The 13572-nt window shown below is 38.0% G+C and overlaps 1 protein-coding gene across 8 annotated transcripts in view; it reads right to left on the bottom strand.

Moving 5' to 3' along the window:
- Nucleotides 1-13572, bottom strand: part of CHID1 (chitinase domain containing 1) — a 141634-nt gene that overhangs the window by 88131 nt on the left and 39931 nt on the right. For all 8 annotated transcript variants that reach the window (XM_054198957.1, XM_054198958.1, XM_054198950.1 and 5 more), the window contains 2 exons: nt 9676-9777; nt 7195-7350 (listed from right to left, as the gene is read on the bottom strand). In XM_054198957.1, coding sequence (XP_054054932.1) covers nt 7195-7350; nt 9676-9777 — 258 coding nt within the window. The remainder of the gene's footprint in view (nt 1-7194; nt 7351-9675; nt 9778-13572) is intronic.

Below are 13572 nucleotides of genomic sequence, written 5' to 3'. Positions count from 1 at the left end.
TCAGACAACTGAAATTATATTTGCATTACCAAGAAAGTTCATTCAGACTTTTAAACCTATACTTACAATATTCAGATTAGTTTCAACAGGCCTATAAAAGTTCTAATTTGTTCTAATTCTGACTGCTTCCCCAACAATTCACTGAATGGACTAATGTTCAAATTAAGTAATGAGGATTGCAAAATCAGTTTAAGATTAGAAAAACTCCAAGCTGCTTTCTTTTAAGACGTAAAAACCTGCCTGTTAAAAAAAAATGGGCATACACATCAAACAATGGCCCTCCTTCACAAAATACAAATGATCTCATTACTGTCAATTTTCTAGTAAAGATAATAGACAATCAGAAGCTAGCTCTATTCAAGCTGCAAGATAAACAAGCCCTGTCTTACAGTATCTGTATTCAGGAACATATATTCCATTATTTTTTCAAGCCAGCCCAATTTTTCAATCATCAGACACATTAATCAACAAAAAAGTGTCCCACCTCATCAAAACCAATGGGGTAAAGTAACTCTAGACATGAAACAGTCAGGCAGTAGGGTGAGCGGGGGTGGGAGGGCAGCAGACAATAAGAAAAACAAAACAAAAAAACCCCCACAAACAAACCAACCAGACAAAACCCCAGGCTGTATTTTTCCCAGGAAAAGGTCAAAAACTCTCACATGTTAGAAATATGAGAAAAATTTCCAGCTGCCTGGACCCAACACTTAAGTCCATGCATCCCTATCAGTGGTGGCTAGGTCCCAGGGTGACCGAGAAACATCATCCAGGCTCCTGACTTTTGGCTTAAAAAGAGGAGGACTTCATGCCCTCAAAATCAGAAGCTTCCCAGAGGAATCTACACTGCACACGATCCAACAAGTCAGCATGGTGCACTTAGCCAGCTCTAGGCTAACTCATACAAAGACACTAAGCATTTTCAGGACGCCCTGTTCACGGTCATCCCCAATTGATTTGCAATGCAACTGAACAGAATGAGTATCTTGTGGGGGATAGTCAACAACAGGCAAAAATTAATCATTATCCTTTCATCCCTGAGCATGAGAGAGGATGGGGCAATGGGAGCTAAGGGACTGATAGTGGAAGAATCTGGATACATACATAGTGTTACCTGTTCTATGTTGTTTGTTAATCACCATATATTTGAAGAAATTTAGTCAGGGCTAGAAGTGGTTTCAGGTCCACCACTAGTGATCTCACAAGCCCAAATAAGGGCTTCAAAGCAATGAGTTTTTTTCACTTTACAGTCACTCACATGCAAATCTATGAATGTAAGTAAATTTAACTTACAGTAAAGCTTTCTGGCTCTTCCCTTTGTTTTAAACCACAGAAGTATTTTTCCCACTTCCATCATGCTATCTTCTAATGGTTAGAGTACAACAATGAGACAGTAAAGAACTATATCATTACTATTTTGTCAACGTTCATCTTCCTAAATATTGCCTGTAGCAAATTTACTATTAAAAAAGATCCTGAGAGACAGAAGAGCACATTTCACAGCAGTATGCCCACCATTTAAAATGTACACCACAGGTGACTAGATTTTTTTTAAAAATAGATGTACTGAGATATACTCAATCACCCATGGCCAATATGCCACTGTACAACTGAACTTCAGAACCAACCATCTGCCTAATAAACCTTTCCCTCATTTCAAAAGAAATAAGGAACGTGCTTTGAATAAAAAACAATTATAAAAGTTTTGTATTTAACATTATATTCACAACTTGGACAAGCTGAAATATGATAATAATTTAACTTCATAAGATGTTCTATCTACTTTATATTCATTAACTGGTCTTTCAGCAAAGAGCTCATGCTCACTGTAAATTCCTAAAGGGAGGGAGGGACAGATATACTATGGAAGCCACACATAACAGAATAGCCCAGAGGGAATGTAATAGAATAAACTTCTCGAAACATTCCTGAATTATTTAGCTATTTGAAATATAGAAATAACTTCTTTCTGATTCCAGGCCCAATTGAAACTTCATCCTATCACTGCCATGATTTTACCATCTGATCCAGAAGTACAACTTAAGAGTGAGCTTAACGTTTCTCCAATGAAGCAGAGAGGTGGACGACAGATCAACAGGATGTTCAGTCTTACAGAGCTAATTGGTCCATCCATTTATTTTAAATATTAGTATCTCCCCAATGTTACATAAACTATGAGCGATCAGGATACAGAATCCTGTATGCAGGGGAGTAATGGAAATCCTGAGAGAATTACAGCGTGAAGAGTAACGTGGCAAAAGCCTTGAAGCTTGAAGAAGACAACTTTCTTGCACAAGTTTTTTTGCTACCTTCTGTAAGACAAAATCATGAGCCATAGCTGGCTCAAGTCTTCTTAAATTGCTACTAATAAAGACCTGGAGCACTGCATCCAGCTCTGGGGCCCCCAGCATAAGAAGGACATGGATGTGTTGGAGCAAGTCCAGAGGAGGGCTACAAAGATGACCAGAGGGCTGGAGCACCCCTCCTATGAAGACAGGCTGAGAGAGTTGGGATTGTTCAGCCTAGAGAAGAGAAGGCTCCAGAGAGAGCTTCTAGCAGCCTTCCAGTACCTAAACAGGGCCCTACAGGAAAGATGGGGAGGGACTCTTTATCAGGGAGTGTAGTGATAGGAAAAGGGGTAATAGTTTTAAACTGAAAGAAGACAGATTTAGATTAGATACTAGAAAGAAACTCTTTACCGTGAGGGTGGTGAGGCACTGGAACCGGTTGCCCAGGGAAATTGTGGATGCCCCATCCCTGGAAGCGTTCAAGACCAGGCTGGATGGGGCTTTGAGCGACCTGGTCTAGTGGGAGGTGTCCTTGGCCATGGCAGGGGGGTTGGAACTAGATGATCTTTAAGGTCCCTTCCAAGTCGAACCATTATATGATTCTATTATTCTAATTCAGGGAAAAAAGCTCACCTCTAACTGTTTAAGTACCATGTTCTATTACCTGCTATTTACAGAATGGTAGTTCTGGTAATTCTCAGTAGAACTCTACATCCTCACACAGCTTGCAAGTCATCTTATTTTCTATCTCTGAATAGTACAATGCATTGTCAAATTAGTTTCTCCCTTGCTTCAACTGGCAATTTATTATATCAATCCCTCTTAAGTGTTTAAAAATTAACATAAAAATCCCTGTTCGTATTCCTTTAAATAAAAGGTAAGTACACACAGCATTGTCTTACAACAATGGAGTTATTCACAGATCTATTTTCAACAGCTACATTTGGAACAAAAGCAGCTTTAATGCCGAATATATTCAAAAGTTATATACAGTCAGATGGAACACCAGAGATGTATCTTCACTCTTTCAGCACCACACAAAAAAAGACAAAATGTCTTTAACACATTAAACTTAGCAGGGATGTGCTCAATAAAGAAGGCTGATTTATTAAATGTAAGTGGCACCACTGCCACTCGATAGTCTTTGATTTGCATTGCTTTTAATTCACAGCTAGCAATGAAATTTATCGGTTCCCTTTTGGCCCAGGTCATAAAGACTACAGATTTCTGATGGCATGGAATGGAAAACATCACTGCACTGCTGTATAACCTCCCATGAGGAGGCAAAAAAACCCCCAATGGGTATTACTGCAACTGAAATATAACGTCCCAATGATTAAGAGAGATTCTGAAGAGTAGATAGCTAAAGACGAAAAAGTACATCGGAAGTAAGAAGCTCGTGAGATTGAGGGGCTTGCTGACCTACTACAGGTCTCAAAACGGACTCAAAGGTAAAGACTCCGCAGCAAGTCAGCGACAGCAGATGGTTATATTCTGACAGGATTTTAATACAGTGGTAAGTTTTAATGACTGCATCTTAGCAGTTCAGACACCTGATTCTTGACAGCCAGAGGGCAGAAAACATTGCCGGAAGCACTAGAGGTGATTTGGGGAATCACAGGCACAACACCTTTATTTCAGGCTTAGCATTTCATACAATTATGTCAGAAATAAATATACACAGGAAAGTAGCTTCCCTGCAGCTAAACAACAATGGTACTTGATTGATTAAAGCACCAGTATGTGCTATAATCTCTGAGACTGACTCATTGTATTAACAAATAATACTTGTGACTGAGCTGTGAGACGAACACAATGTTACTGTAAATATAAGCTGCAGTTCCTACTGTAACAATACCCAAAAACTAACTACATTGTGCCGTAAAAGAAAAGTTCCTTTCATTTCATTTAATCCTGACATATAAACAAACACACATACATATTACTTTTTATGGCGTGTATGAAGGAAAGGTTGCATACCTTTTCAGCAAAACAGTAACTATGTACTTCTACCTTTAGATTACATTCTGCAATAAAAAAACACTGCCAGATGACATTTTATGCAAATAGGAATTCTATCGAATATTATTTTATGAACTTCCGGATTGAAAATATATTCAGTGCGTGAAATCTACCTGTGTTCAGAGCCTCTTTCCATCACATAATTCCTATCCTAAAGAAAAACTGAAACGTGAGACCAGCAAAGGCTTATGCACTATGCATGTAATCCTATGTGTAAGGTACACTAATAATCAATTTAAGTGCATACTACATTTACATCAAAACTTAAGACTATACAGTTTGCCACTGAAGCTTACAACTCTCCAGTTGTCTTACAAAAGATGATCAGATTTCACAGAATATGCTTCAACAAGACAGTGTGCACCTTTCACTGTGACAAGGAGCACTGGCATGTTGGAGACCTGTACATGCAGTAAATTTCAGATGCAAAAAAACCTGAAGAGAAACCTACAACAAAAAAGTCGATACCTACCATACTGCAGTTAACTTCATAGATTTTGAATTAATTTTAATACCAGTACTTTAGCTTAACATCACTATCACTACAACATACAGAGGATGCCTTAAAGGAGCCATGACTCAAACCTTCGGTACTTTTTACAGGTCACAACTAACACTGAATTATAGTCACCAAGAAACAGGAGGCTCAAATTCACTAAGGACACGAAGTGAGAAAAATAAATAATCAAGCCATCCACTTCTACACTGGACACAGCTTCTGAGCAGTCTTTTTATGTAGTAGGAAGCAGATACAAAAATGGGAAGGAATAGGAGCAGCCCCAGCCATGTGTCATCTTAGAGAAAGAAAAAACCTGATGTAGCCAGAGTATTAATAATGGAGTAAGAGGGAAGCTTTTTTAGAGGGAGGGGGGAAGAGTATCTCTGAACAAGCTGCGCTCATTGTGGTATTCAATTGGATGTGACAGTGATAGTTTTCAGAGACTCACAGATGCCAGAAACTAGGACTTCCTTATAAACAGTATGTTACCAAATAAATGGCAGAAAGCTTATGTTACGCTAATGAACTTTTTTTCTGTTTTCTTTATGCCAGAAGCTTGGCCTATTTTGAAGCTGGTTTACCTTAAACCTATGTTAGTATTACGTTAGTACACATGACATATACAGCAAAGACTAACCCGTAACTGTGCACGCTCAAACATATATTTCTGGAAAAATAAACTTAACCATTGACTGATGTTTAATAGCTAAGGCAGCAAAGTGGAAATTAGTGTGCTTTATGCATAAGCTCAAAGTTTCTTAAAGACTTTGTCCAGAATCTCGCTTCTGGTAGATATCTGAAAAATTACAGCATCGTGGTCTGTCAATGAAGGACATGTTAATAGGACCATTCTCTGTATAAAACATATTGTCCCATACTATGCACCAGTGCCCCATATATACAGGTAAACATAGCCTCTTTTGGTAAACCTTATATTAATCATACATGACTTTTAGCTAGGATATCTTTGCCATTAGTTAAAAAGCAACATGAATTAATACTATAATGTAGTCCAGAAGAATCTATGAAAAGTAAAAGTAGATGTCATCCTAGTGTGCAGTATGTTTTCAAGTGGAAACTTCATTGCAAAAGTTGCAGTTCAGAAAAAAGCAAGATCTTTTTATTCTGTTAGATAATGCAATACTCCTGCCTGAAAAAGGAACTGTAAATATTACAGTGAAGCTACATTAATTGTGCTGAGCTTAAATAATTAGGTTTGTAAATCAACAATGCTTTGACTATTTAGTATTTTTCCTGCCTAACCACTACAACTAACTTTACAGAATCTATTCTGATATACTCACTATATACCTTTCACTGTAGGCAAGGGCTTTATTTTCTTCACCCTGTAGTCATTTTTTGTTATTCAGCAAAATTCAGACACAATTCAGCACTGGGAGAAAACTGTGTCTACAGTATTATACCCCTGCAAACAGCCAAGGTGAAGCAGGAAGACAGCAGAGGCAAGTGCAATGATGACAAACTGTTTGTGTAACGGAAGGCACAGACACAAAAAAAGTTCAGGCCCTTACCTTATACAATCCATCTTGGATAACATTTCAATGCCTAACAAACAATCTGTTACTATATTGAAACATGGTGTAATGAACTTAGCAACCTGTGAAAGTGAGAACAATCACCTCTTGTGCTTTAGGTTTGTTTCCACTTGGCTTGGTTCTATTTTATAAAGTAATAAACTTCTGAATGAACCTGATTTTTCTGCCAAATTCACCCTGTTTTTCTTGGTTTTCCTTCTGGCTTGACATACTATACCCTGACTGTATCTCTACAAAGCTCACTATTATTATAGGTCATTATTACTGAAAACTAAACCAACCATTTTCCTCTGAGAATCAATAAAAAATTTCTGGCTGGCTTTGGAATACTTCCCTGTATCTTGTTATAGATTTTTGTCTCCAGGTGAGCTTATTGCAGCTTTTTCCATTCAAAAGAAACTTGGTGGCATATTGCTGTTTGAAACCAATATCAAATTTCAAAGTAACAGTTAACAACTTCAGGGGCTGAGAGAAACAATCTTTAGGTCAACTGCATGAACCCCTAAAATAATACAGAACATGAGGGAATACTGCAGAACAATTTAACACAGGGATGGCAAATTGCACGTACAAACATGGATAGAGGAAAGCGGGAAAATTATATAAACCATTTTTCCATAGGATAACTGTGCCATCTATCTCCACTTCTGTACAGGAAAGAGAGGTTACAGGTCTTACTCTAACTGTTGAGCTACTATTTCATGTGTAGATTTATCACTTTTGCCATTTCTATGTTTCTAACACATTCATATTTCTAAACAAGAATACCTGCAAATTTTGGAGTTTTGTGAGACTATATTATACTTAAGTACTTACTATCCAGAAGTCTTACCTGCTACCAAGGATTGGCTCCCCAGAGGCACCCAAAGCAGAATAGTCCATGCCATAGAAATTCAGTCCTAGCAGTATTTTATTCCTCCATTTTGAATCAGGATCCAGTACTTGAACACAGGCTCGTACCCAGGGAATAGGAGAATTCGGACCAGGTCTGTCAAGTTAGCAAAAATCAGAATGGTTGTCAGAAACAGTACACATTCATTCTCAGCCTTCTCTTTTTGGCTAGCATAATGGTAAAGAGCAAAATATAGCACACAAAAATCAGTGAAGGTTAACCTACAATCCTATGAAGGTTAAATTCTTCAGTGGCTTGAAGTACTGATGCACAAAACGTGCTTGCCCCACTCTTGACTTGTGATTCATTTCTAAGGTGAAGGGACACAAAACTTTTTACAGTCAGTAAGTAAAGGCTTCCACCTAGCACATTTTCTCTGTCACTGGGCCTGGCATAATGCCCACACAGTAATTCAAAACTGTATGACTTCAGTTCTTTTTCAGTAATATCCTCAATTTTTTTACTGTAAATTGTCACAACATACTGGGACAAAATCCATCATTTATTTACAGGAAGAACTATAAAAATCAGTGACTGGGTAAGCAATACGGGTTTCAATGACTGTTTAACATTTATGGATAAAACCCTAAATAGGCAATCACCTAACAAAAAGCTACATTAAGAAAAAGAGTAGAGCCTTAATACACAGAGTAATTGAATTATCATATACACAGTATCAGGGTATCGTGCTTATTCCATTCCTATCTCATCAAAGAGGAGAGCACATTTTATCGCAAGGATAAGGAAAAGCATATTTTAGTCTTGCAAATATCAACATCTTCTACTCCCAACTAATTATCTGCCTCAAAGCCTTTGGGATATGTGTGCCATTAAAACTCAATATGCTAATACAGTATAGGAATGTTGATGGAAATTGTATTCATGTTTAAAGGCAAAAAAATTGTGAGCAAATATACGTATTATCTTGTATTTCATATACTCAGAGCAATCAAAGCAAATTCAAGCAAAAAAAGATTTGAATTTTTTTACCAAATCCCTTCTCAGACTAGAAGCATTACATCTCAGAAACTACATTTATTCCAAATACAATGGGTGTGTTAACTGAGGAATGCTTCCTTCCTCCTTTCAAGTAAAAATATTAACAGCTACAAGTCAGATCTAAGTAACTTAAAGTGCCAGTGAAAGCATAAAGATCTGACTGTACCATAAGAGAGCCTGTGATTTTAACATGGCATAAAGCATGGTGTAGCTTCACCACACAGGAAAGATGCCGCCTACAGCACAGTATTTCAAAATTCATCCAGTGTTCCAGATGGGTTTGTATAGCCTGTACAAAAGCCCTTAGCACCTCATCTTCATAGATGTCAGATTTACCCAGAAGAAAGCTAAACTGGATACATCTATGCTGCATATTCCAGCAGAAAGTAATAAAAAACCCGTTCTAACTTCAGTACACATTACTGCCTATATTTGTTCTCCCCTAGGGTGTGAGGTTTGAAGATGTAGAGACAGGCCTGGGGAGATATAGAAGGAGGTATATAAATTCACTTCAGAAGAGACAAAAGTTCCTTTTTCTTAAATCTGTCGGGACATTATCAAAATGCTAATATACTACAGGTGACAAAGGTTTTAGTGATGTAATAAACACAAAAATGATGGCGTTTCTAAATCTGCCAGTTTACCACAAATATTAACTCTGGACAGCCACCTTGAAGCAAGATACACAGAGTCTCCCAGGAGTTCCAAAAGGATATCCTTAAATGCAATTTTGAGGTGAAATGAACCGTGCTTTTGGAGAACAGCAACTTAAAGAGTCTCTGTAGAGTTTAAGGAGCTCTCAACTACATCGCTGTTCCATTTTCACACAGTTAAAAACACTAAGTTCCTGAAAGGGAATATTCATGTAGAAGAGTGGGATTTTGTGTTATTTTTCAGTCAGATCAGCTCCCTGATCTGGTTTGATGAGCTGCTGCACAAGCAGCTGTATCAGTACAAGGAAGGGACTAGTGGAAGAATGGAAAAACATGTTTAAGCATGTTCACATTAACAGTGTTGCCAAAAGGCAGTCTGCTGCCTCAGGATGAAGCAAATGAGTTGTCAATTGTGCTTTAAAGCTAATTTTTTCAACAACAATACATACTAGATTATTCGTGTACCCGTCCTGCAGAACTGTGCTAAATAACTAAAACCAAAAGAACCTGGCCTGGAAAAAGAGTAAGTTTCACAGTACTAGTAAAAGGATAAGCTTTTAGCTTGAGTACAAAGCCTTTCACAATATCTGGGTGCCAATTCTACACTGCTATTAAACAATGTCTTGAGTTATTGGCTTGTTCAAAAATCACCTATCCTAATTCCGAATCTGAAGCTTTAGTATCTGAACTCACGCTGGAGATTTAATAGCGACTTAACTGGGAATCACTTCCTTCAGCAATCTTTTCCTAATGTTAGATGGAGTCTTACCGTTGTGGTGTTGAATAGTCATATGTCATGAGACTGAAGCTGTCTATTGCTGAGGCCAACTGATCAAATTCTTTCTTTGTGAACATTCCCGGCTGGTTAGTCCTTTTAAAAGAAAGCAAAACAAAAACAACAGGAAGAGATAAATTACTACAATAACCTGGCTTAGTCTCTCCTTTGGGTTTCACGCTATTTGATCATGTAAGAAAAATCTTTCGTTCTGAGGTGTCAAAAAAAGGTATTTCAGTGGCATTCTTAAAATAAATGCCTAAGAAAAAAAAACAATTCAGTGCTACTTATGCTGCCAGTGGGAAGGATCAGACTTCCACAGCATACTTACCAAACAAGCATTTCCATCATGGCTACAATAGTGATAAGGGCTGTGGACTAATCAAATTGCCTTAGGTAGCAATTAACTGAGCTCTAAAAGCTTCTACAAAACCTTCAATCGCTTGGCCTGTCAAACTGTTTTTTATATTTATAAAACTAAGTTACCTGAGCCATACTTAAATAAATGGATGGGTACAGCTGTTGATACAAAAACATAAACCAAAGGTAACTTTTTATTAATCTCAAAAGGAACGATAATTTCAGTTTGTACTGTACTTATGAATTTTTTTCTCACCAGTGAAAAATACTTTAGTTTCTTTTCATTCCCTTCCAAAAAAGTCCTAAAAAGCAGAAGGCCTATGCAACTGCCTGGTTTTAGCAAAAGACTGTACAAATCTCTTTTCTTTCTTTCTTTTTTTTGGGGGGGAAGAAGAAATCCATTCTATGAACTTCTCTAGACAAAAGTCTAGTTATGCTTTCAGCATATCTTTGTATGAAATATGGAACACAATTATTACTTCCCACTCTTTTTGCTTATTCCTCATTTACAAAATTTAGCATTGGGTTAATATCTACCTTACTTCATGGGTGTGGGGGGGTATTTTTGACAGTTTTGGACTCATAGAGACTACTGACTCCCTCAACTATTCAACTCAGAAACAACTAATGCACAGGAGTTGCCTGAAAACATTGAATCTGTTTCAAAGAGAATATGTAACTTCAAACTAGCAGCACGCATAGCACAGCAGGGAACATAAGGAAGCCTCAATCACACTGCAAAGATGGGACTGAACTAAAAAGGAGAAGCTGCTGCCGGCAGAATCATGTTCTGAGGCAGAGGGCTTTGAAGCACATTAAGATGAGACAGAGAGGTAGAGAAATAGCATATTGTCTTAAATACCCTGGGAGAGCAGGGTTCATAGGTGAACATTACAAAAGAAAAGGGGAAAAAAAAATTGTTTAATAGCTACAGACTCTGTGGTGAGACTCTGCCATTCGAGAGTTGGATTTAGGAGACTGTACAAGACTCCTCTAGAGAGCAGAGGAGATAGACTGAAGAATCCAGACCTTCCCAGTAATATCAGAAACCACTACTTGATCTAGAAATTAGTAGCCAACCCCTGTCTAGACAAGATACACATTAAACCCACTCATGTTCCATCTAAAATGTAAAAACAAAAAGAAGTTCAGTGACAGATGCTAGTAATAAGCTGAAAAAAATCACTTATTTTGACCCTTATCACTTTTGGATCAGTGTGCAAATTCGCCATCCAACAATATGTGCCAAGTGGATCACCAGAGCATAACAGCATTCATTTATCAGTTTACAAGGACACTTCCTGTTCCATCACATTAGGAAAGAGGTGAACAGAATACAGGTTACAAAGTGGGACAGAATAAATCATTTAACGTGCCTGTCATGTTACAAGGGAATAAAGAATGAAAGATATTTGCAAGTCAGGTCAATGAACAGGACCAAATATACACTGGATTATGTAGCTGTAATTTGTATGAATCATAGTAGTGTTCTGGAATTTTAAAGATTTCAGAACCAGTGATATACTTGTCATACTAAGGAGAAATCCCATTGCTTTCCTTCTGGGGTCTTGACAAATTAAACCAAATCTTCACGTCTGGAACCTATTGCTGGACCTCAGTTTTTTGGTTAGTTATCTGCTTGTCATTTACTTCAATTGCAAAGTACAGTTGTTCCACAAGAATAAAGAAAATGAAAGACACCTATGGAACAGTGTCATGGCAACTTGGATGTCTGTAGGCAACGTAATTCCCCAACGCAAGCTCCTGCAAAACGCATTTTCAGTAAATTGATTTTGATTACTCATGAAGGGAAAAGCATAACAAGTAATTATAATGTGTATTAGATGTTAGGGCAAGTTGGATTGCTTTATAGATTAAGCTGAGTAGAACTTTAATGAAACTTGTATATGTAACTTGTCCTCTACATCCATTTTTCATATACACTGTCAAGGAATATGGAGGGGAAAAAAACCCAAAAACTGAAACAACCACCACAAAAAAACCCAAACCAAAACAAAAAAGCAAACAAGCCCCTCTCAACTTAAAATGGATATTGTCATAATTTTCTCCAAAGAGAGCTTGTAACTGAACTACTTCAGCTACAAAGTAATGCCATCTGAGGAGCAAGGCCAGAAATTTCCAACTTGGAACAAACCCAGCAGCAACGAACACACTTTGTCTTTCCATGGATACTGTTAAAATACCACCACTCTCCAAGAGAAAGTACCACTCATCAGCTCAATCAGCACAACCAGTCAATTCACAGAATCATAAAATCATAGAATGTCTTGGGTTGGAAGGGACCTTTAAAGGTCGTCTAAATCCAATCCCCCTGCAGTAAGCAGGGACATCTTCAACTAGATCAGGTTGCTCAGAGCCTCATCAAGCCTGGCCTTGAATGTCTCCAGGGATGGGGCATCCACCACCTCTCTGGGCAACATGTTCCAGTGTCTCACCACCCTCATTGTAAAGAACTTCATCCTAACGTCTAATCTAAACCTAGCCTGCTCTAGTTTAAAACCGTTGACCCTTGTCCTATTGCTACATGCCCTTGCAAACAGACCCTCCCCAGCTTTCTTGTAGGCCCCCTTCAGGTACTGGAAGGCTGCTATAAGGTCCCCCCAGAGCCTCCTCTTCTCCAGGCCGCATAACCCCAACCCTCTCAGCCTGTCCTCACTGGAGAGGTGCTCCAGCCCTTGGATCATCTTCGTGGCCCTCCTTTGGATCTGCTCCAACAGGTCCATGTCCTTCTTGTGCTGATGGCTCCAGAGCTGGACACAGTGCTCTAGTCGAGCACTTTGGGAAACTGTCCACTGAAGCAAAACCAAAATTGTTTGATTCATGCTTGAGAACTGTCCTGACTTGAAAATTGGCCCTCAAGGATAAAAACTAAATATTTTTCAATAGGTATTATGCTTCTCATTTGTGGTTTCCCAATCATTCTGATATTTAATGGTAAACTTAACCCAAGGGCAGGTATGTTCTACTGACTACACCATTGAGAAAACCAGCACAGAGAAAGTCAAAAGAAGGCACGGAATATGCAAAGTCCATGAGAATAAAGTTTCCACGTCTAAGTGAAAAGCCTGTCACTCTTCTAAGCCTTGAATACTGTTTCCAAAATATTCAGTAAAGTGGCAGAAACTTCATAATCATTTATCAGCACTGTACAATATATGTACTAAAGACAGCTTGTTATTAAATTGTCAGGTAACTAAAACCTTGGTGATTTTATCTGCTCACTATTAATATCACAAATGTGAAGGAGCAGAAGTCAGGTATATGAACATGAATAACAGGAAAGGCAAATGATTTAATATATCTGAAAAGTTTCTTTCCATGGAATTAACCCTGACCTCTGAACTGCTTCATTTGCTTTATCTTTGAGTTCACCATAAGAAACAGTTCAAAAATTACATCTCATTTGGAGTCTAACAAATGTACTTGTTAGAATAGTGAAGCTGAATACTGAATACAAGAGAAATCTGCTGTTTAAAGAAGCCTACTCCTACTGGCCTAAAAATATACTGA

The sequence above is a fragment of the Rissa tridactyla genome, chromosome 4 (assembly GCF_028500815.1).
Source record: "Rissa tridactyla isolate bRisTri1 chromosome 4, bRisTri1.patW.cur.20221130, whole genome shotgun sequence".
Classification (NCBI taxonomy): Eukaryota; Metazoa; Chordata; class Aves; order Charadriiformes; family Laridae; genus Rissa; species Rissa tridactyla.
The sequence above is the reverse complement of the archived record's forward strand: the minus strand, read 5'-3'. Positions and strand labels throughout refer to the sequence as shown.